At 58.5% G+C, this 25,857-nt stretch overlaps 2 protein-coding genes across 3 annotated transcripts in view; both read right to left on the reverse strand.

The window, feature by feature from the left end:
- SLC12A5 (solute carrier family 12 member 5) overlaps positions 1-6,552 on the reverse strand; it is a 36,556-nt gene extending 30,004 nt beyond the window's left edge. For both annotated transcript variants that reach the window (XM_051844979.2, XM_051844978.2), the window contains exon 1: positions 6,328-6,552. In XM_051844979.2, coding sequence (XP_051700939.2) covers positions 6,328-6,448 — 121 coding nt within the window. In that variant the 5' untranslated portion in view covers positions 6,449-6,552. The remainder of the gene's footprint in view (positions 1-6,327) is intronic.
- A 5,921-nt stretch (positions 6,553-12,473) lies between these two features.
- Positions 12,474-19,385, reverse strand: MMP9 (matrix metallopeptidase 9). The gene is given in 13 exon segments (NM_001082203.1): positions 12,474-12,786; positions 14,419-14,522; positions 14,603-14,753; positions 14,913-15,052; positions 15,173-15,452; positions 16,400-16,555; positions 16,640-16,816; positions 17,127-17,300; positions 17,511-17,684; positions 17,775-17,903; positions 18,129-18,277; positions 18,544-18,776; positions 19,243-19,385. Coding segments are annotated over 13 exon segments (2,124 nt in total). The 5' UTR covers positions 19,381-19,385; the 3' UTR covers positions 12,474-12,667.
- Positions 19,386-25,857: the final 6,472 nt, after the last annotated feature.

Below are 25,857 nucleotides of genomic sequence, written 5' to 3' on the forward strand. Positions count from 1 at the left end.
CATTTGGTACAGGGGTTAAGACACTCCTATCCCATATCAGAGCACCTGGGATCAAATCCTAGCTCAGCTTCCTGCTGATGCACCCTGAGACACAGCAGAGGATGGCTCAAGTCCTTGGGTCCCTGCTCCCAACATGGAAGACCCGGATTGAGAGCTCTGGGCTCCTGGCTTTAGGCTGGCCCAGCTCTGGCAGTTGTGGGCATTTGGGCAGTGAGCCAGCAGACAGAAGTTCTCTTTCACTATCTCTCTCTCTCTCTCTCTCTCTCTCTCTCTCAAGTAAATTTAAAAAAAAAAATTAACAAATAGGGACAGGTATTTGGCATAGAAGCTTAAGTCAAATTTGAAATACCCACATGCCATATCAGAGTGCCTGGTTCAGATCCCGGCTACTCTACTTCCCATCCAGGGTCCAGTTAATGTGCATCCTGACAGCAGGTGGAGGGTCAAGTACTTAGGTGCCTGCCACCCATGTGGGAGACCCAGATTGAGTTCCTGGCTCTTGGCTTCAGCCTGGCCCAATCCTAGCTGTTGCAGGCATTTGGGAGGTCAACTGAGTGGAATTAGAGATAAGATCCCCCTCCCTCTCTCTTTTTGCTCCTTCCTTCTGCCTTTTAAGTACAATGAAAAGGAATAAATTCCAGAAGTCATCTTAGATTGGGTAACGCACAGCTTTCATTTTACAGTTGAAAAAATTGAGGCCCAAAGAGGTGAGATGATTGTGGACACAATGGCAGTCAGTCAGAGGCAGAACTCGATCTAGAAGCCAGTTTACTCTAATTTAGGACTCTCCTTCCCAACAGAACTTCTTTCGGAACCGGCCTTATCTCTAGTAGAAGGGACGAGGGCATAGTCATATGGAAGTGGCTCTGTGGCCCCTGATTTTTGGCTCCAAAAAAAGAACAGGAATTGGGTCTGAGATGAGATTTCTCCCTCTTCTTGTTTCCGGGCTTCAAAGCTGTAGGGTCGGAGTGGCCTCTTGGCTTGCATTTGGGCCTGTAAGGGCCCTAATGAGCCGTCCATAGCCACAGAGACTCTGTTACAGGACTTTTTTTTTTTTAGAACCAGGGACAGGATCCCTGCTCAAACTCCCTTACACAAATTTGTCAATGGTCTCAGGTTGGGGTCAACAAGTTGTCTTCAGCAGATGAGTCCAAGGTGCTTCTGATGGATCTACCAATCAGGTGTCACCGCCACTTTGTTTTGTGGACGCCTAATGTGCCCTCTTGGGTGGAGAGTTAGCTATGCAGACAAGGAGTGAGCCCCGGTGTTCTTGGCTGTCCCGATAAAACTACAAAATAGGTGAGGCGAGTTTTGGTCAGTGATAGGGGTTAAAAGGACAGCAGGAAGGAAAGCCACTGTTTCAGAATTTCTGGGCATTCCACGACACACACACTGGCGGCAGCGGTGGCAGCACTACAGCTAGCAGAGATGGGTAACAGTGGAACACGAAGATGCTTGTATGAGGAGCGCAGAGGAATAAAGTAGAGGCAGAAGGTTTGCAGCAGCCCCCAGTCTGACGTCCCCCTGGGCGTATTCCCCTTTACGTGTGGTCCAGAGTTCGTTAAAGTACTGACCACTCGGGGATTGAGCCCACCTACAGGTGGAAAATCTAGCTCCCTAGATGAAGGCAGGAGTGATACCACTTCCCCTGGGTGTCCCCTCTGTCTACCCTTGCTAGAATTGTTTCAGGAGACCTCTGGGATATGGGAGACTGGTTCCATCCTAGCCCCTGCCCCCAAATTCTGGGGAAAACTGGCTTCCTCTCTCTGGGCCTGTGTCCCTGACTATAAAAGGAGAGGGTGAGGATGCACAATCCTACTTCTTCCTGCTCTGAAAACTCAGTGTGCCCTGCTAGTCCCAGAGCCTGGCCGCAGACCTCCCTGAAGGCCCCAGGCCACGTGAGCAGACGCCAGGCCCACAGTGGACACTGGTGCCTCTCAAGGAGTCTGGGCCCCATCCTGCCTTCCAGCCAGTCCTCCGGGGGAAGCTTTAAGAAGCACACTGCAAGCGCCTCCTGCAATGCCAACTTGCCATTGGCCAGCAAGAGGTGACCCCAGCTTGGAGCCCCAGGAACCCAGCTGCCAGCCCAGAGCCCTTGGGAGATATCAGGCCAGGGGAGCCTTCTCGTTAAAGCAACGCAAGATGCAGAGCTGGCCGGGGCCTGTGGTTGAATTGGAGTCTCTAAAACTCATGGTCCCCTCCTTCCTTGTGTTTCTCAGAGAGAAAAAAGCACAGAGAAGCTGCCTCCTGGGTATCAGAATTTAGAAACTGGAAGAGACTTTACATGTTTCCCACTTACAGTGAAATCAGAAGCTAGAGTGGAAAGGGACACATTTTTTCTTGATGGGGTGACCTTGGGAGCACGTGGGGACTAGACTCCCACTCTCTGACCTCCAGGGCTCCACCCACTGAGCCGGGAGGAGGGGTTGTCTGGAGGAAGTTGGACCACACGACTGGATCCTCTTTCCACTAGAGGCAGGCCCAGAGTTCCCCCTTAGGGTTCTATCCACCCTTATCGCCACAGCATTCCCTCAGGACCTAGCCACCCACTCCCAGCCTTGGCCTCGGGGAGCCAAGGCCCTGACCCCCTCTTTCACTCTCCTTCTCCCCCATCTGCATGCCCCAAGCCCCTAGCAGTGAATTGATGAGTCCAGCACACAGCACACTCCCCGCACACAGGGCTCACCGCAGAGCACGGCAACCACCACTGTCTCCGTGGCAACCGGGGGCTTAATTAACAGGCTGCAGCCCCGTCACCATGGCAATGGCACCCCAACAGCCCCCCATTCCCCTGCAGACTCAGCCCATCTTTCCCCTTTCCCAATCCGGACCCCCTTCTCATGCACCCACCCCCACCCCCACCCCACCTGGAGAGCTGAGGCCTGCGGATCGCTCTGGTTCATTGAGAAGAGAGAAGGGGAACAGAGAGGGAAGAGAAAAAGAGAGAGAGAGACCTGTCACCATAGCAACTGCAGCCCCGTTCATAACCAGTTTGTTGCCATGGAGATTCCTAGGGCTCACCTTGGGCTGAGGTACTGGGCTGTGAGGTTCTGAGTCCTGGCTTGAGGATGGAGCGAGTGGAGAACTCGTGGGACGGAGTGGAAATCTCTACACTGAGTGCATGTACCCACAGCAGCAGCTCTCTTCCCAGTTCTCAGATGGAGAGACTGAAGCACGAGGGGCGGGTCTGGGGTGGGAGCGGGGGGCGAGAGCTTCGGCCTCTAGATCATCAAAAACACTTGGCATTCCTATGGCTAGAAGGACCCTCGGACAGCTGCCTGTTCAACTCATCTATATACTGCAAGGGCCCAGGGGAGGGAAACGGTGTGCCAAGGCCATGCCACAGAGCCGCACCAGAGTATGGGCTACCTTGTGGTCTCCTCCCATCTCCCAGGCATAAGTTAGCTCCCTCTCCCTCCATGGGAACCCATCCCAACCCCTGTTTAACTTACCAGGCCCGGAGCCAGCTCTCCTCTCTGAGAAACTGAGGCACAGTGGGGGTGGGGCACATAAAGGGATGGGGGAGTTGCTTGGGTTGTATCAGTTGCTCCCAGCTTCACTTCCACCTGGCTTCCCAGGGTACAGATGAAGCGACTGCCCAGGGGCAATGGTGGGTTCCAGGCCCGTCTCTGACTTTCTCTCACCCTCTTTAACTCGTGCTCACCCTGGGGGCAGGAAGCACCTCACCACTTGGGCCCAGAGCAAAAGACCATGACAGCACACACGTGTGACCTGCACACCCCCCTCCCCACCTTTCCCAATCGGACAGGTGCTGCCCTCCCTCCCTTTGGGCCTGGGTGACAACGAGAGGTGGTAAGAGCAGCTCTCTGGGGCCAGGGAGGCTGTAGCAGGGCAAACGCGTGGCTCAGTGGCTAAGATGCCAGTTAAGGCACCGGGGCCACATCAGAGTGCCTGGGTTCAAGTCCCAGCTCTGGCTCCTGACTCTAGCTCCTTGCTAATGCAGACCCTTTGAGGGTAATGGCTCCAGTGACTGTGCTCCTGCCACCCGCATGGATGACATGGAGTGAGCTCCCAGCTCCCTGCTAGAACCCTAGCCCAGTCCCAGCTGTTGCAGGCATTTGGGAAGTGAACCAGCAGATGGAAGCCCTCGCTCTCTCCCTCTTCCTCTCTCTGTCTGCCTCTTGAATAAATTAACTATTTGGAAAAAACAGTGGTGGAAAAGCTGCCACAAGACACTAGGTTTCCCCAGGGAGCCCTCGTCTACTTTCCCATGCAGTGACCTAACACAGAGAGGGTGGGTGCAGCTGTCCCATGCATGGCTTAAGAGGCTACAGGTCACTCAAATCATCCTCAGGATGGAACTTGCAATGTATTCAGGCACACTGGTGTCCACCTCACGGCCAGACACAAAAATATACACATCAACATGCCCATCAACACACTGGCAGCACAGTGACACACACAGGCACTGACTCACCGAGCACCCCACAGGTCAGCAGAGGTGGTGTGGGATGCTCCTCCCTCAAGACTCACACACACAGCCTCTGCCACAAGCACCCAGCATCCCAGACCCGCATCCACTTTGCACACCTCTCCTACACTCCTCTGCACACCCCAAGCCTGCAGGCTGGATTTATTTCAGCTGCACAGGAGTTTGAGTGGGAAGGCTGAGCAATCACCTGGGGACAGGAAAGAAGGCCATCTCACTCCCCAGGCAGGGGACAGAGCGTGGGAGGAGAGGAAGCCGTGGCGTGGGAAGCAGGGGCCCACACACAGCTCCTAAGTACCAGGCTCCAGGTTTGGAACCCAGAACACAGAGATGCAAGGATGCACTCCCTGTCCGAGAGAGCTTCCCTCGCAGGAGACACACAGGCATTGCTAGGACTTGTGCTGTATGCTACAGTGGGCTGGGAGCAAGGGAAAGTGATGAATAGGGGCTTCCCTGGCTGCAGGAAGCGGGTGATGGACAGATACAGGAACAGCAGGGCAGAGACGAGGGGGACTGAGGGGCAGCTGGAGGGTGTGGCCTTTATCCTAGGAGGGCTGCGAAGCTTCTGTGAAAGATGATTAGGGCAGCATGAAGGCAGGGCGACCAGTGAGGAGCCTGGGACCATGGCCGGGTGAGAGACACTGGAGACAGAGCCTGGGAGATGTGGCCAGATTTCGGATAAGTTTTAAAGCACCAGATGGATTTGATGGGGGTAGAAAAGAAGGCTCCCGTGTGTCAGACTTTGGAACCTGGAAGGCTGCTACGGCCATTCCCAGAGACGTGATGGGAAACACCCAGCGTGGAAGCAGCTCAAGGAATTCGGGCGGCCAGGTCCAGCAGGAGGTCGACCACAGGGCCGGAGACCTGCCAGAGTCTCGGCCTCGATGTGGTCACCGATGCGAGGAGGCAGGTGGCCGAAATCCCGCTCCAAGCCCCGCCGGGAGTTTCGGAGCTGGGGTAGGCTTCGGTCGGAGCGAGTTCACCTGCGGCTCAGCAACGACCCCTGGCGGCTTGGGCCGCTGCAAGCCGACTCGCTTCGTTCCTTCCAGCCCGGAGGGGCGCAGAGCCGGGGGAGGCCCCTGGTGAGCGCCCTCTGCCGGGGAGACTCGCGGGCAGCGGGATGCTACTTCTTCACTGAGGGCCCCCCTGTCCCGTGTCTGCACCCGGCGGGGAACTTCCGTTACCAGACCATGCCCTGGGCCCTAGAGAAAGGCGCCCCCGGCCCGCCTGAGCTGCCCCTGCCGACCCTCCCGGAGCTGCAGGCCTCGTGGGGTCCCCAGGGGTCCTGAAGTCCCCACGGGGTCGTCCCTGGACCCAGCTGCCCAAGATCCAAACTAACTTCCCCGTCTCCTCCCAGGGTCCCAGGCGTCCGCGCCGCCTCCATAGGGACACAGGACTGAGCACCCGATAGGCACCGATGGCCCGCTGACCGGCACCTGCCTCTTCGACCCTGACTCATGGTTCCTCCCGCCCTCGAGCCCAACCCCTACCCCGGCCCACCCCCATCCTGCTGGACCCATCCTTGAACCACAAATCCGCCCCTTCCCGGCCCTCGCCCCCATCCCTTGTCCCCGTCGCTTCCGTGCCCAGTTCGGCCCTAGCCGCTCCATCACAAGGTCCGCCCCTCGCCGGTGGCCCCAACTCTCTCCCTGGCCACACCCCCTTTGCCGGTGGCCCCGCCCCCGGGACTGGCCCCTCCCCCTTCACACTTTCAGTTCCGACGTCCGCAGTCCCCGAGTCCCCGCTGCCCTCCCCTCTCCGGCCCTCTCTGAGGACCCCCGGGTCCCAGCCGCAGCCCCGCCCCCTCCCCGAAAGCCCGCCCCGGCCCCACCTTAGCCCCGCCCACTCCGACAGGCCCCGCCCCCTGCGGCCTCTACCTTTGGCGTCTTCCCCCGGGAGGCGGCGGGGGTCGGCGACCGAATGCCGGCGGGACTCCGGGTCAGGAGTCCGGGCTGGCCCCGCGGGGGGCAGGGAGGTGACGGTGAACCTGCGGCTCATGGCGCGGAGAGGGGCGCGGCGGCCGCGGTGCAAGCCCGGATCGCACAAGTGGCCGCAGAGGCTCCGGGAGGGAGCGAGCGCGGATCCCCCCACCGCGCCCGCCGCCCCCCGCCCCCCGCCGTCCGCCGCGCCGCGCAGGGTCCTAGTGCCCGCTGAGCTGCGCTGCCCCGAACGCGGTGGCCGCTGGCGCAGGCCCTGGGCTCTCCATCCCGCCGCAAGCGCGGAAGAAGCCCTCCCGCAGCTGAGAGCGGGGGACCCCGTGTGGCTCCTGGGAGCCGGGGGCGTCCCCGTTCAGTCATTCAGCACACGTTGACGGCTCCTGGTGGCGCGAGACTAGGCACCGAGGACGCAACAGAGAACACCGACCTACGAGGAAAGGGGGAGAGAGATCCTAAGTGGGCAAGCACAAAGAAAAGACCACGTGACTGAGTGTGTGCTGCGAAGAAAGATAGAGCCGTGGGTAACGAGGCAGGCAGGGGACCCCTCTAAGGGGTGAGCTCGGCAGGCCTCCGGGAGGGGGTGGAGGCGGAGCTGAGAAGAGCCGGCTGCGCCAAGATCTGGGGGAGCCCCCCTCCAAAGGCCCTGGGGCGAGAGCGAACCTGGACTTTCTAAGAAGCGGTGAGAAGCCTCCCGTGTGCGGCAGACAGCGGCCAGAAGAGAGGGGCGGGAGATGCACACCTCAGGTGGTCTCGGAGGCTTTGAGGCTTTGCCGAGGGGCGATTCTTTCCCTGCCTTCCAGGGGAGCCATGGGACCCTTGACAGGAGAGGGTTGGGACTGGTTTGTATTCCAATACGGTCACTCTGGCTGCTGGGCGAGGCCTGGCTGGAGGAGGCCAGGACTGTGATGGCATCCAGACACGATGGCCGGTGTCCCATGGCAGGTAAGCCTTCCTGATGGCTTGCACGGGGTATGGGACAGCAAGAGTGGAGTCCAGACCACGTCGGACAACTGGCCACAGCTGCCAAAACTGAATGGACACATGGCCTTTGACCCGGCAGCTATACACTGAGGGACATACCTTATCAGAAGACATGGCTGCCCATGTGTGCCAAGGACATGAACTGGAAACCACTCAGATGTCCATCAACAGCAAAATGGATACATCATGGACCATTCACACCTTGGAATACTACACAGTGCTAAGAAGACTCGATCTGGGGCTGGCGTTGTGGCGTAGTGGGTAAAGCCACCACCTGCTGCACTGGGTCAAGTCCCGCCTGCTCCACTTCCAAGGTCCAGTTCCCTGTTCGTGGCCTGAGAAGAACAGCTGAGGATGATCCAAGTGCCTGGGCCCCTGCTACCCATATGGGAGACCTGGATGGAGTTCCTGGCTCCTGGCTCCAGCCTGGCTCAGCCATGGCCATTGTAACCATCCAGGGAGTAAACCAGCAAATGGAAGATTCTCTCTCTCTCTCTCTCTCTCTCCCTCTCTATAACTCTGACTTTCAAATAAATCTTTTTTTAAAAAATCTACAACAGAACACAGAACACTAAGGGTGAATTTCACAAACCCAACATTTAGCAAGAGAACCCATATACAAAAGGCTGCCTGCATATCTTCTTTGAAAGAAGGAAGGAAGGGGGAAGAGAGAGAAAGGGAGGGAGAGAGAGGAAGAGAGAGGGGGAGAGAGGGAGAGAAAGAGAGAGGGAGGGAGAGAGAGATAGGTGGGGGAGAGGGACAGAGAGATAGAGAGAGGGAGGGGGGAAGAGGGAGGGAGGGAGAGAGGGGAGAGGGAGAGAGAGATAGAGGGGGGAGGGAGAGAGGGGGGAGAGGGAGGGAAAGATAGAGGGGAGAGGGAGAGAGAGAGGGAGGGGAGAGGGAGGGGGTGAGGGGGGGAGAGGAGAGAGGAGGAGGGAGAGAGGGGGAGGGGGGAGAGAGAGGGGAGAGGGAGGGAGGGAGGCAAAGTCCAGGCTGTTGGACGTGATGACAGTGGCAATGCTTGCAAGCAGCAGCAGTGAGTCCAGCGAGGACGAGGGGCTCCTAGGTGCTGAGGGTGTTTTGTTCCCTGATCCCTGAACTGGGTGCTGGCTACACAGTTGTGCTTGGCCGTGACCATTTAATGACATACGTGTTATATTGGAGCAGTGGTTCTCAGTGGGGCAGTGTGGTCCACTAGGGACACTTGGCAATGATCAGAGGCATTTTGGGGTTGTCACAACTGGAGGGGGTAACTCAAGGCCACTGTGGCCAGCTGGGTTTGCAAGCAGGTTAACTGGCCCTGAGTCCCGGCTTTGCCTCACTACGCCCTGCCCCCACATCAGGCAGGGGGAGGACTGGTCTTGAATGAGCCTGGCGGCTGGCCCACTACCTCCTAGAGGAAGACGCCAGCGTTAGGACAGCCCCCACTGCAAAGAATGATCTGCCCCGAATGGGATCATGCTGAGGCTGAGAAACCCTGTACAATAACCAGGAGTTTGAGGAACTGCTTCCTAGATTGTAGGATGGAGCTGTGGTGGTTTCTTGTTTGGTTTTTGCAATTCTTTCTCTGTTAGAGAGAGAGAGAGAGAGGAGACTCCCATCTGCTGCTTCACTCCCAAATGCCCACAACAGCTTGCCAGACCAAAGCCAGGAGCTGGGAATTCAGTCTGGTCTCCCATGTGGGTGGCAGGCACCCAAGTACTTGAGCCATCACCAGCTGTATTCGTTAGCAGGAAGTCGAATCTGGAACAGAGCTGGGACGCAAGCCCAGGCACTCCTGCATGGATGCTTGTGTCCCAGCCGCTCTGCCGCGGCGGTCGCTCGGCGGTAGATGGTGTTGTCTCGCATTCAGGCAGTAATGACAGAGAGGAGCAGGTTTAGGCTGAGCGTGGAGTCGGCAGTTGAACGTGTGTGTGTGGAGCTCAGCACAGAGGTTAAGGCCGGGGATATAAATTCCAGAGTCTGTTAGCAGAAAGCTACTATTTAAAGCTGTAGGGCTAGACAAGATCACAGGGAAGGCGTGCACACAGAGAAGGAGTCTGGAGGTTGAGCCCAAGGGCACTCTCTCGGTTAGAGGTTAGCAGCAGGAGGGCTCAGCAGGTGGGGGCGGGGGCTGAGGGAGCAGTGTCCCCAGACCTAGGGGAGAAAGGCTTGTGGGCAAACAGCGTGCCCCACCCTGTCACACGGCGGAGGGGGGGGGTGCAGGCAGGTCCTAGGTGCCCTGCCAGAGGGGGTGACTGCGGGGCGGAGGGGGCTGGGAGCCGAGCTGGAAGTGGCTGAGCACGAATGGGAACTGAGGAAGTCCCGACAGCAGAGGCCACACTGGGGAAGTCTTCCTGGGAATGGGAATCGGGGTGGGGGTGGAGTAATGGATTCGCACCTTAACAGAGGGGTCCACAGGGGTTTTAAACAAGCGGCAGTGACGTCTGGGGGTAGGTGTTTAGCTGGGCAATGGAGCTACCCATGTCCCACGTCAGAGTGCCCGGGTTCAACTCCCAGCTCCAGCTCCTGGCTCCAGCTTCCTGCTAATGTGCACCCTGGGAGCAAGGGTGATGGCTCAAGTACTTGGTCCTGGCCACCCACCCGGGAGACCTGGATTGAGTTCCTGGCTTCTGGCGTGGCCTGACCCAGCCCACAGATGCTGCTGCGAGCATTCGGGGAGTGAGCCAGCAGATGGAAGTGCTCACTCGCTCGCTCTGTCGTTAGCACTTTTTTATTTATCTTTTTTTTTTATTTTTATTTATGTATTTTTTGACAGGCAGAGTGGACAGTGAGAGAGAGAGACAGAGAGAAAGGTCTTCCTTTTCCATTGGTTCACCCTCCAATGGCCGCTGCGGCTGGCGTGCTGTGGCTGGTGCACCGCGCTGATCCGATGGCAGGAGCCAGGTGCTTCTCCTGGTCTCCCATGGGGTGCAGAGCCCAAGCACCTGGGCCATCCTCCACTGCACTCCCTGGCCACAGCAGAGAGCTGGCCTGGAAGAGGGGCAACCGGGACAGAATCCAGCGCCCCGACCGGGACTAGAATCTGGTGTGCCGGCGCCACAAGTTGGAGGATTAGCCTAGTGAGCCGCGGTGCCGGCCACATTAGCACTTTTTTAAAAAAGATTTATGTATTTATTTGAAAGTCAGAGTTACACAAAGAGGACAGAGAGGAGAGGCAGAGCGAGAGCAAGAGAGAGAGGTGTCTTCCATCCGCTGGTGCCCTTCCCAGTTGGCCACAAGGGCCAGAGCTGTGCAAATCAGAAGCCAGCAGCCAGGAGATTCTTCTGGGTTTCCCACGTGGGTGCCAGGGGCCTAAGCACTTGGGCCATCTTCCACTGCTTTCCCAGGCCACAGCAGAGAGCTGGATCTGAAGTGGAGAAGCCAGGACTTGAACTGGCATCCATATGGGATGCCAGCACTGCAGGTGTCAGCTTTACCCGATACACCACAGTGCTGGCCCTGTCATTAATATTTTTTAAGAGAATGTTTGTATGCCAGTGGGAAGAAGTCACTCCTGAGCCAGAAACTGATGAGTCAGGAGAGGCTCCCCGGAGGAGGCTTGGGGGTTCTCAGAACTCTTCCTTACGTTCCTGCCAAGCTCTGGGGCCACAGGACCCTCAGACCTGACCAAGCCCTCCCCTGCCGCCCCAACTCTCTGTTGAGGGCCCCTGCCGTCCTGGGAAGTCAAGTCCATTCTCATTTAGCTTTGCACTCAGATGCTGTCATCTAGCCCGGACCATCACCTCTCCCTCAACTGGTCCAGAACCACTCTGCTCCCCTGCAATCCACCTGCTACCACCATGAAACAGAATTGTGAGCCATTAGCAGCTCCCCGGACACTACACCAAGAATCCACATGGCTCATTTGGTTAATCCTCCACCTGCGGCGCCAGCATCCCATATGGGCACCAGGTTCTAGTCCTGGCTACTCCTCTTCCAGTCCAGCTCTCTGCTGTGGCCTGGGAGGGCAGTGGAGGATGGCCCAAGTGCTTGAGCCCCTGCACCCGTGTGGGAGACCAGGAGGAAGCACCTGGCTCCTGGCTTCAGATCAGGATAGCTCTGGCCATAGTGGCCATTTGAGGGGTGAACCAACAGAAGGAAGACCTTTCTGTCTTTCTCTCACTGTCTAACTCTATCTGTCAAAAAAAAAAAAAAAATTGTCGCCACTGTCCTGCCCCGGGACTGGGGGTGAACTATGTAATGCTCTGTGCCTTAGTTTTTCAACTGCAAAACAGGGAGGTTGGTGATGACAACCCAACCGGCTATACAGTAATAATAGTACCAAAAGATAATCATAGTGTCTGTCTCATAGGGCTGTTTCAACACACCCAGAGCACAGGAAACAGTGGGGGGGGAGTGATCCGTCTTTTTCTTATCCTCTGCCTTGCTCCTGGCACCTGGGTTCTTCTCAGTTTCTCACTGTACAATAATGCTGCAGTCAACACCATTCTACATGCTGTTTTGTGCACATGTGTGAGTATTAGAGAGCACCCGATTGTTGGGTTTAAGGGTTTTTAATAAGCAACCTTCTAAGAAGACGGAGCCACTCATACAAGAAGGAACACTCGCTCCTCTTCCCCAATTCAGTTCCGGTTCCAGTTCTGAGGTCATCACGACTGAGAAATGTTCCCTGACCCCAACCACAACACAGACATACACACACACACACACACACGCACACACATACCTTATTCTAGTATGAAACATCGCACTCTGGGTACCCTCCTAGTATGACCCCCACCACCACCACCCTCTCGGATCATCCTGTCACTGAGTGGGACTCTCCGGGGATGGAGTCTGGAGCCCAGGCTTGAAGCAAGCTACTCGGTCACCCTTCTGTGCTCTAACGTGTGAGTCACTGAGCCATTCCCTGAGAGCAGGAACAAAGTCCAGCTCATTGCTTCACCCCCAGTGCCCAGCTCCGCCGCGGAGCTCAGTAACCATCTACTAATGAATGAACAAACAGGGTGGCCATGTCCCGGGCTGTGACACAGAAACAGTCATATCCAACCCTGCCAACGGGAAGGAACAGATATGCTGTTACTCTGGGGTGCTTGGAACACAGTCGGTAAAAGCCACCGTACATATAGAGGTGCACACAAGCCTAAGCAAACTCTGCTCCAAAACGTTAAAGAATCAACTTTATTTAGAAACATTCCAACAGGAAAGAAAGGCGAGGAGAGAGGGCCCAGCCCACCTCCGCGCCTCCCTCTCACCCAGAACAAACACCCAGTTTGTATCCGGCAAACTGGTCCCTTCCCCGTCACGGCGGCCCCCGAGGGGACTTGCTCGGCACAGCTGAGGCAGGAAGGACGCCCTAGTCCTCAGGGCAGTGCAGGATGTCAAAGCTCACGTAGCCCACCTGGTCCACTAGGTTCACCTCGTTCCGGGTACTCACACGCCAGAAGAAGCGGTCCTGGCAGAAGTAGGCTTTCTCTGCAGGGGGCAGGGACAAGAGGGGTGATTCCAGCCCTCCCACACTCAGACACAGCAGGAGCAAAACCTACAGTCAACCCTCCCGCCCGTTCTAGACCTTTCTTTTTTTCTTTTGTTTTCTTTAAAAGGCAAAGTGTCAGAGAGAGAGCAGTCTTCCATCCACTGGTTCACTTCCATCCACTGTTCCCCAAATGGCCACAACAGCCATAGCTGGATCAGGCTGAAGCCGGGAGCCAGGAACTCCATCCTGGTCCCCCACGTGGCTGCAGGGGCCCACACACCTGGGCCATCCTCTGTGGCCTCCCCAGGCACATTAGCAGGAAGCCAGGACTCCAATGCTGCGGCTTAACCCTTTGCACCACGACAGTGGCCCCTTCCCAAGGTTTTCGTGTAACACCTCCATCTCCCCTCTGCCAGTGAGACTCCGGAGCACACAGACCTCAATGCGCAAAGCACCAAAGAGAGCCCGGTACACAGCAGGTGCTCCATACATGTTTTGTGAAGGAACTAATGAATGGATGGATCGACAACCATCGTAATGTTCAGAACAATTCATCAACATTCGTTCATTGAATGCACCATGTATCCCTTCAACAGATCTTCACCGAGCACCTGCTATGTTCCAAGTACTATCTGGGGCTCTAGGGATTCGGCAAAGGAAAAGCAGGCCTGATCTCACTATTTTGGTGCTTACATTTGGGGTGGGGGTAAAACAGATGATTAGCAGGTAAACAGGAAAATACATGAGACTGCATTTGTCATTGTAGACAGCATGGAAAAAATAAAAACAAATAAGTGAAGAGCTAAGGAGGCCGGAGAAGGCCTCTCTTAAACAGTGATCGTGGTGCAGAGACCTGAAGGGCAGACAGCAGCAGCCCAGTGACAGTCCAGGGGACAGCCTTTGCTCTCGCTAGGAATGACCTTGATCTGTTCTAAGAACAGCCGGTGAGGGTGGAGCCCGGTGAGTGACAGGAGTACTGAGGAGATGAGAGCAGACACTGCCGGGGGCGGGGGGAGGTCAGATCGCAGGAGTTCCTGTGACCTTGAAATGGGTCTGGGGTCACCCCCAGTACTCCTGCCCTCCTCTCCTAACCCTGCCTGCTCCCGGGCAACCATCACCACTGAGACTCAGGTGTTCACAAAGTGTGGTGAAAAACCACAGATTCAAAACTGATTTTCACTTTGTCAAAGGATCCCACGTCAACAGTGAGAAAGAGAAAGCAAGCATGACTCCAGTTATCATACCGGCCTGACAGATTGGGAAACTGAGGGCCCAGCAGTGGCCGTGATTGGCCCAAAGACACACAGCCGTGAGCCGTCTTCCCTCCCACTGCATCCCAGAGGCAGCACAGTGCTTGGCACACCATAGGCGCCTGGTAGCTTCTTGCAAACCACCTATCGTGTAGCGGAGAGCAAGAGCCAGGAGGCAGGAAACCTGAGTCCTGGTCCTGGCTGTGCCCCTCTCCCGCTGCGGGCCCTGGGACAGCTCTGCCTCTGTAGAGCTCTTCTCTGCGATAGGGCAGAGGCCCCGACGTTCGAGAGCATTTTTCTTCTTCCCAGCTCAGAACTGAGAGTGGCAGGTGTCCTGGGAAGGGACCACCTCCCCGCCCCGGCCCGGTCCGCAGCCCTCACCTCGGTACTGGAAGACGTCGTGTGTGTTCAAAGGCACCCCGGGGAACATCTGATCCACCGGAGCGCCGCTCCGGGAATCCACCGTCTGCGTCTTCACGTCGAACCTGCAGGAAGACAGGTGCTGAGGCTGCGGGCGGCCGCAGGTGCGCGCGGGCTCCCCCTGCCGGCGCCGCCGGGCCCTCACCTCCAGAAGCGCTGCGCGCCGAACAGCAGCACCTTGCCCCCGGCGCGCGGGAGGGCTCCGGTGACGTGCGGCACCTCGGGACCCAGGCCCAGCTTGTCCAGACGCCTCGGGCCCAGCACCGACGCGCCTGTGTACACCCACACTTGGCGCCCTGCGGGGGGAGAAGGGTCACGGGACGGTCCGGAGGGCGAGCCCAGCGTGGCCCCTTCCGGCCACGCTGCACGCCTGCTGGGCTCTCTCGGCCGCCCCTCCATCCACGGCTGACTGGGGAGGCTGCTTCTGTGGCGGGAGGAAGGGCTAGGGAGCTAACCCGAGAAGAAGAACAGCTTCTTGGTGAGCGGCTCCTCAAAGGCGGAGTCCAGCTTGGCCGGCAGCGCGGGCCAGGTGTCGGCGATGAGGAAGGGGCCCTGCGGCCGGCGCCCACTGCCCTCGGAGAACCGCCAGTACCTCCTACGTGAAGGGGAAGGGGCGGCGTTGGATCTGACCCGAGGGCCCGTGGCGCGGGGTGGGGGAGGGGCAAGCAGGTGCCTCCTCCGAGCCCCTCCGAGCCCACACATCCCCGGCCCTCACCCATCCTTGAAGACATGCAGCTTGTTCCCTATCTCGGCGATGGCGTCGAAGACATTCACGTTGCAGACGTCTTCAGCTGGGTCCAAGGACGCAGTGGGGGCCGCAGAGGGGCTGGCCGTGGGGGGACCGGTAGGGCCAGCTGAGGGGGCGCCGGTAGGGCTGGTAGTGGGGTGCTCGGAGGGGCGCACAGTGGCCGGCCAGGTGGGGCAGGCCGTCGGGGGAGCCGTGGGCTGCGGCTCAGGTGTGGTGGTGGCTGGAGGCTGGGGGTTGGGGTTAGGACCTGGAACAGAGGCCAGAGGAAACGCTCAGGGGTCACACACACCCTCCGCCCCCTAAGAGCCTCGCAGTGCGCCCCCTCTGGCACACACTGGCCTGGCACCCGCCTGCCTTTCACGGGCATCTATGCAATCCACGGGTTGTGTCAGACCCTAGGGTGGGCACAGGACAGGCAGGCAGCCCCTGCTGGCCCCTCCAGGCCACATGGCGGGCTTACACAGCGCTATGAACTCACGTTGTTAGCTCACGGACTCCTCAAAGGAACACTGTGAAGAAGTTCTTTAGCATCCTCGTTTTCACACGTGTTTAGTTAAGAGAGTTCCCATCTGCTGGTTCAACTCCCCTGAAAAGCCCTCTGCAGCCCCAAGCTGGGAGCTGGGACCTCAATCCAGGTCCCCCACAAGCAGACCCACTTTGGGGGTGCCATGGCGACTGCTATCCAGGAAGGAGGTATCCAATCCAGGCTCTTGGAGCTGAGATGCAGGCATTAACCGCTGGGTCAAACACCTGTCGCCTCAGCATTTTGAAATGAGGAACTGACACTAACAATAGTAAATGACAGTAACGATAGGAACATGGCACTCACTGAATGCCAGCCAGCATTCTAACACGTCGAAACCTCCCAACAGCCAGGTGAGGCAGGTGCTCTGATCACCCCTCTTTACAGACGTGGAAATTGAGGGCTGGGTCACCTAGCTATGCAGTGGCAGGACTGGCTTTGGAATACCTCTCTCTCCCTCCCTCCCCTCCTTCCCACCATCTAATTTCCTTATCACTATCTCCAAGCACTGGCGGGCCAGAGATGGGCCTGGGTCTCTATTCAGACAGAAGCATCAGGCCCAGCTCCTGGCACCCTCCCAACTTCCAGGCTGCCTGATCCTCTCTCCAAGCCCACGGCCGGGCCACACCGTCCCCTCGCTCCTTCCATCCCACTCCCACAGTCTGCCTCACCATATAGATGCTGGATGCCCCTGACGTCGTCCTCGTGCAGGGGGGACCCCTCTAGGTAGCGGTACATGGGGTACATGAGGGCCTCCGGCACAGAGGAGTGATCCAAGCCCAGTGCATGGCCGAACTCGTGGGCTGCCACGAGGAACAGGCTGTATCCTGGAGGGAGGTGAGGGTCCGTGGCGTGAGCACCACCCTGCCGGGGTGCGACCCCCAGCCCCGCAGCCCCGGGACCCCGCGTACCTTTATCAGGGCAGAAGCCCCACTTCTTGTCGCTGTCAAAGTTGGAAGTGGTGGCACACCAGAGGCGCCCATCCCTGCGACCCTCGCTGGTACAGGACGAGTACTCTTTGCCCAGGAAGACGAAGGGGAAGACACACAGCTCTCCCGCCGAGTTGCCCCCGACCACCGTGGAGTCAGCTGCAGAGACCCGGGGCCTTAGGTGAGCAGGGTGGAAGGAGACCAATAACAAGCCCTCGGCGGGACCAACGAGCCACTGAGAGCGCCTTGGTGGCCTGTCTTTAAGGCCTAGGGGGCGCTGTGGAGCGTGGACAGCCCGGTGGCCGAGGGGCCGGGAGGCGGGGGCGATTGAAAGTCAGGATGAGAGGGTGGGCGGAGCCACGACCATTTTGAAGACCAATAAGAAGTGCAGAGACAAACTACGCGTCAAAAGTCCGGGTTTCGGGAACACGGGAGGGCGAGGCTGAGCCTAGGGGTGGGGCTGGGCTACCTCGGGTCGGGCAGAAGCCGTAGAGCTTGTCCTTGTCGTAGCTGGCGGTGGTGGCGCACCAGCGGTGGCCGTCGGAGCGGCCGTCCGTGGTGCAGGCGGAGTAGGTACGGCCCTGGAAGATGAACGGGAACTCGCAGGGCTTGCCGTCTGCGTTGCCGTCCTGGGTGTAGAGTCCTGGCGAGGAGCCCTGTGATTACCCCCAGGTGCGACCACCTGCCATCCATCCCTCCCCCCCATCTCACAGGGGAGGAACATGGACCCACAGAGCAGGAGACTGACTCAGAGGCCACACAGCATTAGGAGCAAAACTGAGGTCCGAACCCAGGCTTCCGGGCCCTCTAGGGTGCTGGGCGACCCTGCCGTTCACCCTGACCCCCAACTCACTTTCGCTGGGGCAGAAGCCAAACCGACGGTCGGTGTCATAGTCGGCCGTGGTGCTGCACCAGGCCATGCCGTCAGAGCGGCCGTCCGTGGTGCAGGCGGTGTAGGAGCGGCCCTCGAAGGTGAAGGGGAAGTGGCAGGGGGCGCCGTCGGCGTTTCCAAAGTACGTGGGAACCACTGCGGGAAGAGGGGGCTTGGGGTCAGGGCGGCCGGTGATGGTGAGAGGGACGTGGGAGAGCTGGGAACAGGGAAGGGGCTGGGTCTCACCGACGCCCTTGCCCAGGGACCACAGCTCTTCGTCGTCGAAGTGGGCATCTCCCTGAATGCCGGGGCCAGGAGGGAAGGCGTGCGCCAGGAGCCCGTCCTTGCCGTCGAAAGGATACCCGTCTCCGTGCTCTGAATTGGGAAGGAGGCGAGTCAGCCGCGCCGTCCAAGGGCAGAGGCGGAGCCTCAGTCCCCCCAGCGCCCAGCCGCCCAAGCCCAAGCCTCGCGCCCGGGCGCGGTGCCCCGTAGGCAGAGGGGGGCGCCAGGCAGGCGAGGGAAAGCCAGACCCCGCCCCGTCCCCTCTGCACTCTCCGTGGCCCTCACTCCCCCGCTCCGGGTCCGGGACCCCGATCTCACCCGCGACCCCAAACTGGATGACAATGTCTGCGTCCCGGCTGTACACGCGGGTGAAGGTGAGTGGCGTCACCGCGCTCCACAGCGCAAAGGCGCGGGCGAAGGCGTCGTCGATGACGTCGCGCGGCAGGTCTTCGGAGTAGTTTTGGATCCTGCAGGGGAAACGCAGGTGGCAAAGGGTGGGAAGTGAGCCGCCTGAGCAAGGCAGTAGCAGGACCTCGCGAACACAGCGCTCCCTGCGGTCGGCGCGCTCAGGTTGGGCCCTGCAACGGATCTGGTAAGAGGGCTTGGCTTTGGAGGCCCATGTGCCCAATGGAGAAACAGAGTCACTGGCTCCAGCCTGCAAAAACCCAGGGCCCGTCTAAGACAGGGCGTGTTCACCGCTGGCAGCGCAGGACCGGCCAGCCCAATCGCTCACCAGTATGTGATGTTGTGGTGGTGCCACTTGAGGTCACCCTCGAAGGTCTGGAATTTGCCCACATCCGGGACGCCGCAGCGCGGGGCCCGCATGGCCTCCAGGGTGGCATTATCCAGCTCCCCCGTCTCCGGCAGGGACAGATGCTTCTGCAGAAGTAGCAGCGGCAGCCGCAGGGACTGGCTGTCTCCGTGCATGTTGGCTACGCGGGTGTAACCATAGCGGAACAGGTACTCCTGGCATGGAGAGACAGAGGCATGCCAGAGCCCGTTCTCACCCCTCCTGCACCAAGACTCCAGCTACCTCTGCAGGTGCTCAGGGACTGGCAAACAGGCATCAAGCCCAGGATGCCAGTGCTTTCCGCCCACCCAGGAGTCTCTCCCCGGTGGATGGCCTCAGTTCCTTCCCACTCCTGGTCACCTCCAACCATGCCTGCCCCAGACTCCCTAGGGTTTACCTCTGTTCACCCAGAACCCTCCATACCCCCTACCCTGCACCAGTGCCCACTAGGAAACCCCTTCTGCCCATTCCTGACCATCACTGCCAGTGCTCCCCAGACCCCCCCGGCCTATGCCTGGACATCTCTGTCGGCCCAGCATGCCCCAAGCCATCTCCTCGGGCCCCGTGCTCTCTCTGGGACATCAACACCTCCCTCGCCAGCCGGCCAGCCTTCTCTGACTCCAAGCCAGGATGTTCGCCTACCTCTGCCAGCTGCCTGTCGGTGAGCCTGGTTCTCAGCTCTCCTGGGAAGACCACCAAGGTGGGCTGGCGGCGGCGAGGGGCGGCTGAGCAACAGCCCAGCACGAGGAGCGCCAGGACCAGGGGCTGTCTGGGGCTCATGGTGAGGGGAGCAGCGTCTGGCGCAGCCACGGCAGCGGGGGCTTTAAAGAGGCACTCCTGAGTCGTGACCCCGCCCCTCTCCTGCAGGCAAGTGCTGACTCAGGGCCGGTGAGGGGGGAAGGGGGCAGCCCCAGCATGAGAAGGCAAAGAACAGATTTTCACCACCTCCTCTCCCCCCGCCTCTCCCCCCACCCGCCTGCAGTCCCCGCTGCCGAGTCAGGCAGGACCCCAGACCCACAGGAAACCACAGGCCCTCAGGGGAGCGGTTGGGTTTTGCAAACTGCAGCGTTTGTGGGAACAGGAGGGAGAGGGACGGGGTAGGAGGTCCCAAGTGGTCAGCTCAGCGAAAGGATGTTGGACGCCCTGGGACCCCCTTCCTGAGTGCCACCCCAGGCCCACCCTTGACTCTGTGACACCCCCTCCTGAGGCTCTCCCCGCAGGCTACGTCCTCCCTCCTGGAAAGCCCTCCTCTGACTCAGCTTCCTCCTCCCGGCTCCAGCTGGGCGGAAGGAGTGGGCTCTCTGAGGCAGGATTTGGGGAATTCCACCGGGGTAACCCCCTGTCTCCGACAGGCTGAATCTTCAGGGCAGTGATGGGGAGAGCTCAGCAGACAGCCTCACGGTGCTCCCTGAGGGCCTCGGGCACACGGCCTCACCACTGGGGACTTCTTTGCTCGGCTGTCAAAAAATAGCACCCCCCCCCCCCCCGGCAGGTGTTGGATGCTGTGACTAAAACACTGCTTAGGATGCTTGCATCCTGCACTGGAGGGCCTGGGTTCCAGCCCCAGCTCTACTTCTCACCCAGCTTCCTGCTGGTGTCACCCTGGGAGGCAGCAGGTGACGGCTCAAGTACTTGAGTCCCTGCCACCTGCGTGGGAGACGCAGATGGAATTATAAGCTCTTGGCCCGGCACCTGGCTGTTGCAAGTATTTGCAGAGTGAACTACTAGTAGAAGGTAGCTGGCATTCTCTCCCCCTCTCCGCCCCCTGGTTTTGAATAAATAGATTTTTTTAAATCATCCCTTTGTCCCTAAATTGATATGAAAATAAACATACAGAATGCTTAGCATGGTGGGTGCTGTTGTTAAAACATCAGTGACTGCTTTTCACTGTCAAGGCCAAGATCATGAATCCAACCTAAAACCAGGAGGCGGAAGGCTTGGGCTCTGAGCTGCTGTGTGACTAGAGTCCACGCCTTCCCCTTCCTGGGTCCTGGATTCCTCAGCTGGCCTCCCCGTTCCCCAGCCCTGCTCACAAAAGCTTCCGCCCCAGTCCTCACCGCTTCTCCCAACAACCAGCAGCTTCCTTTCCCCCTGCCTCCTGGGCAGCCAGCGTAGGACAGGCTCACGGCCGGCTGCCTTGCCTGGAAAGAACACACACTATGTTTAAAGAGCCTACTATGTGCCGGGCACCAGCTGTGCTTTTCTGATAAATGACTCCATGGCGATGGAGACAGCTGACGTCCTGGATAGGAAAGCGGAAGCTCTAAGCTCCACTAATTAGTGAGCACCTGCTCTGGGGTCACACAGTCCTGGATCTCCGTCCCAGCTCTGCCAGTTCCAGTTCTGTAACCTTGGGCAAAGTCACTCCCCTCTGAGCCATCAGAAGGCAGTGTTTTGAGACTTACTGTATGGTCCAACACTGTGATAAGCTCTCCGTGAGCCTCTCGTCTCATCCTTACTGTCTATGAGGTTGGTTTCTCAGAGGAAGAACAGGCTCAGCACAGCTAAGGAACTTGCCAGAGGTCACACAGCAGGTTGGCACACAGAACTCGGGCTGCCTGGTTCTGAAGCCTTGGATTTGTATTACTGTTTACAGGGAACTGAGAGGACCAGGTATAGGCGAATGGGTTGGAGGGGGTTTAACACCTGGACCCTTCTCTGTGTCCCAGCGACCCAGAGAAGAGAAGAGAAGAGAGGAGGCTCAGGCCTTTGGGGACTCAGAAGCTAGCACAGGCACCCAGAGGAACTCTACTCCAGACGGGGGGTGCAGGTCATTAGCAATAAAGAGACAAAGAGACGGACCCAAAGTGAGAGATCCTCCAGTCCAGGGGGTCTTTTTTTTTTTTTTTTTTTTGACATTTGACAGGCAGAGTGGACAGTGAGAGAGAGAGAGAGAGAGAGAGAGAGAGAGAGAGAGAGAAAGGTCTTCCTTTGCTGTTGGTTCACCCTCCAATGGCCGCTGTGGCCAGCACACTGCGGCCGGCACACCACGCTGATCCAAAGGCATGAGCCTGGTGCTTCTCCTGGTCTCCCATGGGGTGCAGGGCCCAAGCACTTGGGCCATCCTCCACTGCACTCCCGGGCCACAGCAGAGAGCTGACCTGGAAGAGGGGCAACCAGGACAGAATCCAGTGCCCCGACAGGGACTAGAACCCGGTATGCTGGCGCCGCAGGTGGAGGATTAGCCTATTGAGCCGCGGCACCAGCCCCAGGGGGTCTTCATCGGGCGGCAGAATCCATGAGCCACATGCATGTCACATGCACATTTCACACATGGTGCTGTTGACATTGGGGCTGTCCTGTGCATCCTAGGATTGTAGTAGCATTGCAGCCACTCTACCAGGAGACGCCAGTAGCTCCTCCTCTGTGCACTGTGACAACAGGAATGCCACACATTGCCAGCCGTCCCCTGGGGAGGGGGTGGACGTGCAGGATCACCCCAGCTGAAAATGCAATGCCAGGCGCATTCTTGTAAAGGGTCCGAATCCAATCGTTCATCATAGACTCAGAGCGTGGATGAAGGCACTCAGATCTTCCAAGACCGTTTACTCGACAGACACTTGTGGGCACTCCTGGGCATTACTGGGATTCTGGGATTGTGCTGAGAACTGGGAATATGGTAGAGACCGAGACAGGCCTTTGGGCCCTTGCCCTTGCTCATGGAGCTGAGTCCAGTAGGGGAGGAACTGAATGAGAATCACTTACCCAGGAGCACCACGGAAAGGAGATTCGCCTGTCCACTCCCGTTACCCCCCACTGCACCAATGAGCAAGCCGAGGCCTGGAGTGACCACAGAGCAAGCCAGGGGTGGAGGCGAGGGGAGGCGATGAGTGAGCTGTGGCCAGGCTACCTGCGTGCAAATCTCAAGTGTGCCACACTGATCCGCTGTATGATCTGAGCAATCGACAGAACCTGTCAGTGCCACAGTCTCCCCACCCGACAAATGGGCTGCTAGCGGGGTTTCCCTCTTGGGCCTGCAGCAAAGGCTAAGGAAGCTCACAGAGTCCCGGTGCCTGGCGCCGGGGGTCATACTTGCTGCTGGCCGCTCCTAACCCACTGTCAGCAGGGAAGAGAGCAGGGGGCCGTGAACCTCGGAGCTCGGTTCCTGGAGTCAATCCAAGCAAGCACCCCTTCCCTCCTCCCTCTACCCCCACAGCTTCCTCCTTTCCAGCCCCCATCAAGAGGAACTTAGGAGGAACATGGCTTTCAACACAGCCATGGCAGGAAGCCGTCCTGGTTACCACATCCTCCTCCCCACTTCCGCCAGCCCCGCCTTCCAGTACCACAACAGAGACAGCCAGGGAGCTTCAAACTTCCCCGGAGGCCCCCCTGCAGCCCCGACCCCTGACCGGAGTCCTTCCTATCTGGGACTGTAAGCCCCCTCACTCAGTAGAGGCCCCATCCGGGTGAGGAGGGGGCTGACCTGGAGCCCTGAGTCACCAGTGGAGTGACACAGCCCTGCTGGCCGCTATTAATATCTCCAGGCCCCCAGACCAGGGTCAGCCTCACGAGATGCGGTCTCTCCCCCTCTCCAGGCTGGGGAACTCCCAGGCTGTGTCTTCCAAACTTGGCAGAGAAGGGAGGGGCGGCTGGGCTGAGAGGCCCTGGCAGGATGTAGGGAAGACACGCCCCCGTCTCTGTCTAGGATGAAGCACCAAGGTGTGTGTCCTGCAAGGCATGCCTGGGGACGGTGTCACTCCAGGGCTGTCCCCACCCACTGATACAGCTACCATCCCTAGCCCCAGGGCGGCCGCCATTCCCGGGCTGCCCTTAGGGCCCCTGGCTACACCAAGTCCTGCCTCCCACTTACCAGACTTGGAACCCGCCCTTTTGGGTTCGAATCGCAGCTGTGTGACCTTAGATCAGTCACTTTGCTTCTCTGGGCCTCCATTTGTTCCCCCCTGTAAAACGGGGAAAAGAACGGTGCTCACCTCAAAAGACTGCAGTAGGGATTAAACAAGGTTATGCAGAGTGAAAGAATCCTTCTGTTTTCATTTTACCTGAATGGCAGAGACAGAGAGAGAGCAACTGGAATCTGCTGTTTACTCGCCAAATGCCCACTATAGCTGGCACTGGGCCAAACCGAAGCCAGGAGCCCGGAACTCAGTTTGGGTCTCCCATAACGGTGGCAGGGACCCAAGTACTTGGGCCATCACCAGCTGCCTCCGTGCGCATGAGCAGGGAGCCGAAGGTGAGACCTGAACCCAGGCACGCTGGCGCGGGACGCAGGCTAGGTACACTGAGCAGGAAAAGAAACTCCTGTGACTCCTGAAGGCTCTCACTTCCACTATTAAGGAAGCAGTGAGGCTCAGGGCTTGGTCAAGGCCAGAGCCCCAGTGAGAGACGGACCGGGACTCGGCCCGGACCCCACATCGTGTGTCCCCGCCCTCTCTGTCTAATCGACACAAGTGGGGTCATCCAGCAGGGCCGGGCATCGCACCCCAGCTGATCCTCTCCGCTTCCTGCCTTGGCCTCAGCTTTCAGGACCCTGGGCAGGGTGAGCCTTTGGCCTGACAGTTAGGATGCCCGCATCCCACATTATCGATGCCAGCTCCCAGCGGCTGCAGATCCTGCAAGGCGGCCATGGTGGCCCACCTGATGGGGTTCCAGCCACTCCTATGGGAGACGCAGATCAGGTTTCCTGGAACTGCCTGGTTTCACCCCTGCTGGCGACTGCATTTGGGGAGTGAAGCAGCTGATGGGAGATGTCTCTCTCTCTCTCTCTCTCTCTCTCTCTCTCTCTCTCTCTCTCAGATTAATAAAGAAGGAAGGAAGCTCTTGGCATTCATGGAAGCCAGGGACTGTGAACCGCTTTCAAGGTAACAGACCCGAGGCCCAGAGAAGTGCGCTGGTTTTCTCTCTGCCACATAGCTGGTGAGTGGCAGAACTCCGGGGTAGGCGTTCTGACTCCAAGTCTCGTGCTATGACCAGGTCACTGTCTCTGGCCAAAAGGAAGTCAGTAGGGGAAGCAGTCGGGGCGGGGTGGGGGGGTGGGGGCCCACGAGCAAGGCTGGAAGGGGGTGTCTCATGTCTCATGGGTTCAAAGTGCCCTGAAAATCAGGGATCGCAAAGGGGAGCCAATATGGAGGGTTTGGCTGGGCTCTGCAGAATAAATGGGGGGGGGTGCATAAAATTTGAAAAGGAAATGACAGAGTAAGGCACCTGGATGGGGCAGAGGAAAGTCAAGTGCATTTCCTTCGTAGTGAGAGGACCTTGGGGCCCGCGGTGTGGCACAGCGGTGAAGCTGCTGCTTACAACGCCAGCATCCCATGGCTGAGCGCCAGTCCCAGTCCCAGTCCCGGCTGCTCTGCTTCCAATCCAGCTCCCTGCTAATGCACCTGGGAAGGCAGCAGAGGATGGCCCAGGTGCTTGGGCCCCTGCACCCACATGGGAGACCTGGATGGTGTTCCAGGCTCCTGGCTTCAATCTGGCCCAGCCCTAGCTATTGCAAACATTTGGGGAGTGACCCAGAAGATGGAAGCGCTCTCTCTCTCTCTTCACCTACCAAATTAAAAAAAGTTCTTAAAAAATAAAAGCGGGCCGGCGCCGCGGCTCAATAGGCTAATCCTCCACCTGTAGCGCCGACACACTGGGTTCTAGTCCCAGTTGGGGCGCCGGATTCTGTCCCGGTTTCTCCTCTTCCAGTCCAGCTGCTATGGCCCAGGAGTGCAGTGGAGGATGGCCCAAGTACTTGGGTCCTGCACCCCATGGGAGACCAGGAGAAGCATCTGGCTCCTGGCTTCGGATCAGCGCGGTGCGCCAGCCGCAGCGGCCATTGGAGGGTGAACCAACAGCAAAGGAAGACCTTTCTGTCTCTCTCTCTCACTGTCCACTCTGCCTGTCAAAAAATAAATAAATAAAACAAAAGCGGAGTGGGCATTGTGGTTCACTGGGTTAAGTGGCCACTTGGGATACCAGTATCCCACATCTGAGCACTTGTTTCAGTCCCAGCTTCTCTGCTTCTGATCCCGTTTCCTGCTAATGTGCATCCTTGGGAGGCGGCAGCTGAGAGCGAATGTCCTTGAGTCCCTGCCAGTCATGTGGGAGACCCGGATGGAGTTGTGGGCTTGGGGCTTTGGGCTTTAGCCTGGTCCGACACTGGTTGCTGCAGGTATTTGGAGAGTGAACCAGCAGATGGAAGGTCTTTGCCTCTCTAAGCAAATAAATAAAATTTACATTTATTTATTTATTTATTTGAGAGGCAGAGTGACAGACAGAGAGGTGGAGAGACAGAGAGAAAGATCTTCCATCCGCTGG

The sequence above is a fragment of the Oryctolagus cuniculus genome, chromosome 11 (assembly GCF_964237555.1).
Source record: "Oryctolagus cuniculus chromosome 11, mOryCun1.1, whole genome shotgun sequence".
In the NCBI taxonomy this organism is placed as follows: Eukaryota; Metazoa; Chordata; class Mammalia; order Lagomorpha; family Leporidae; genus Oryctolagus; species Oryctolagus cuniculus.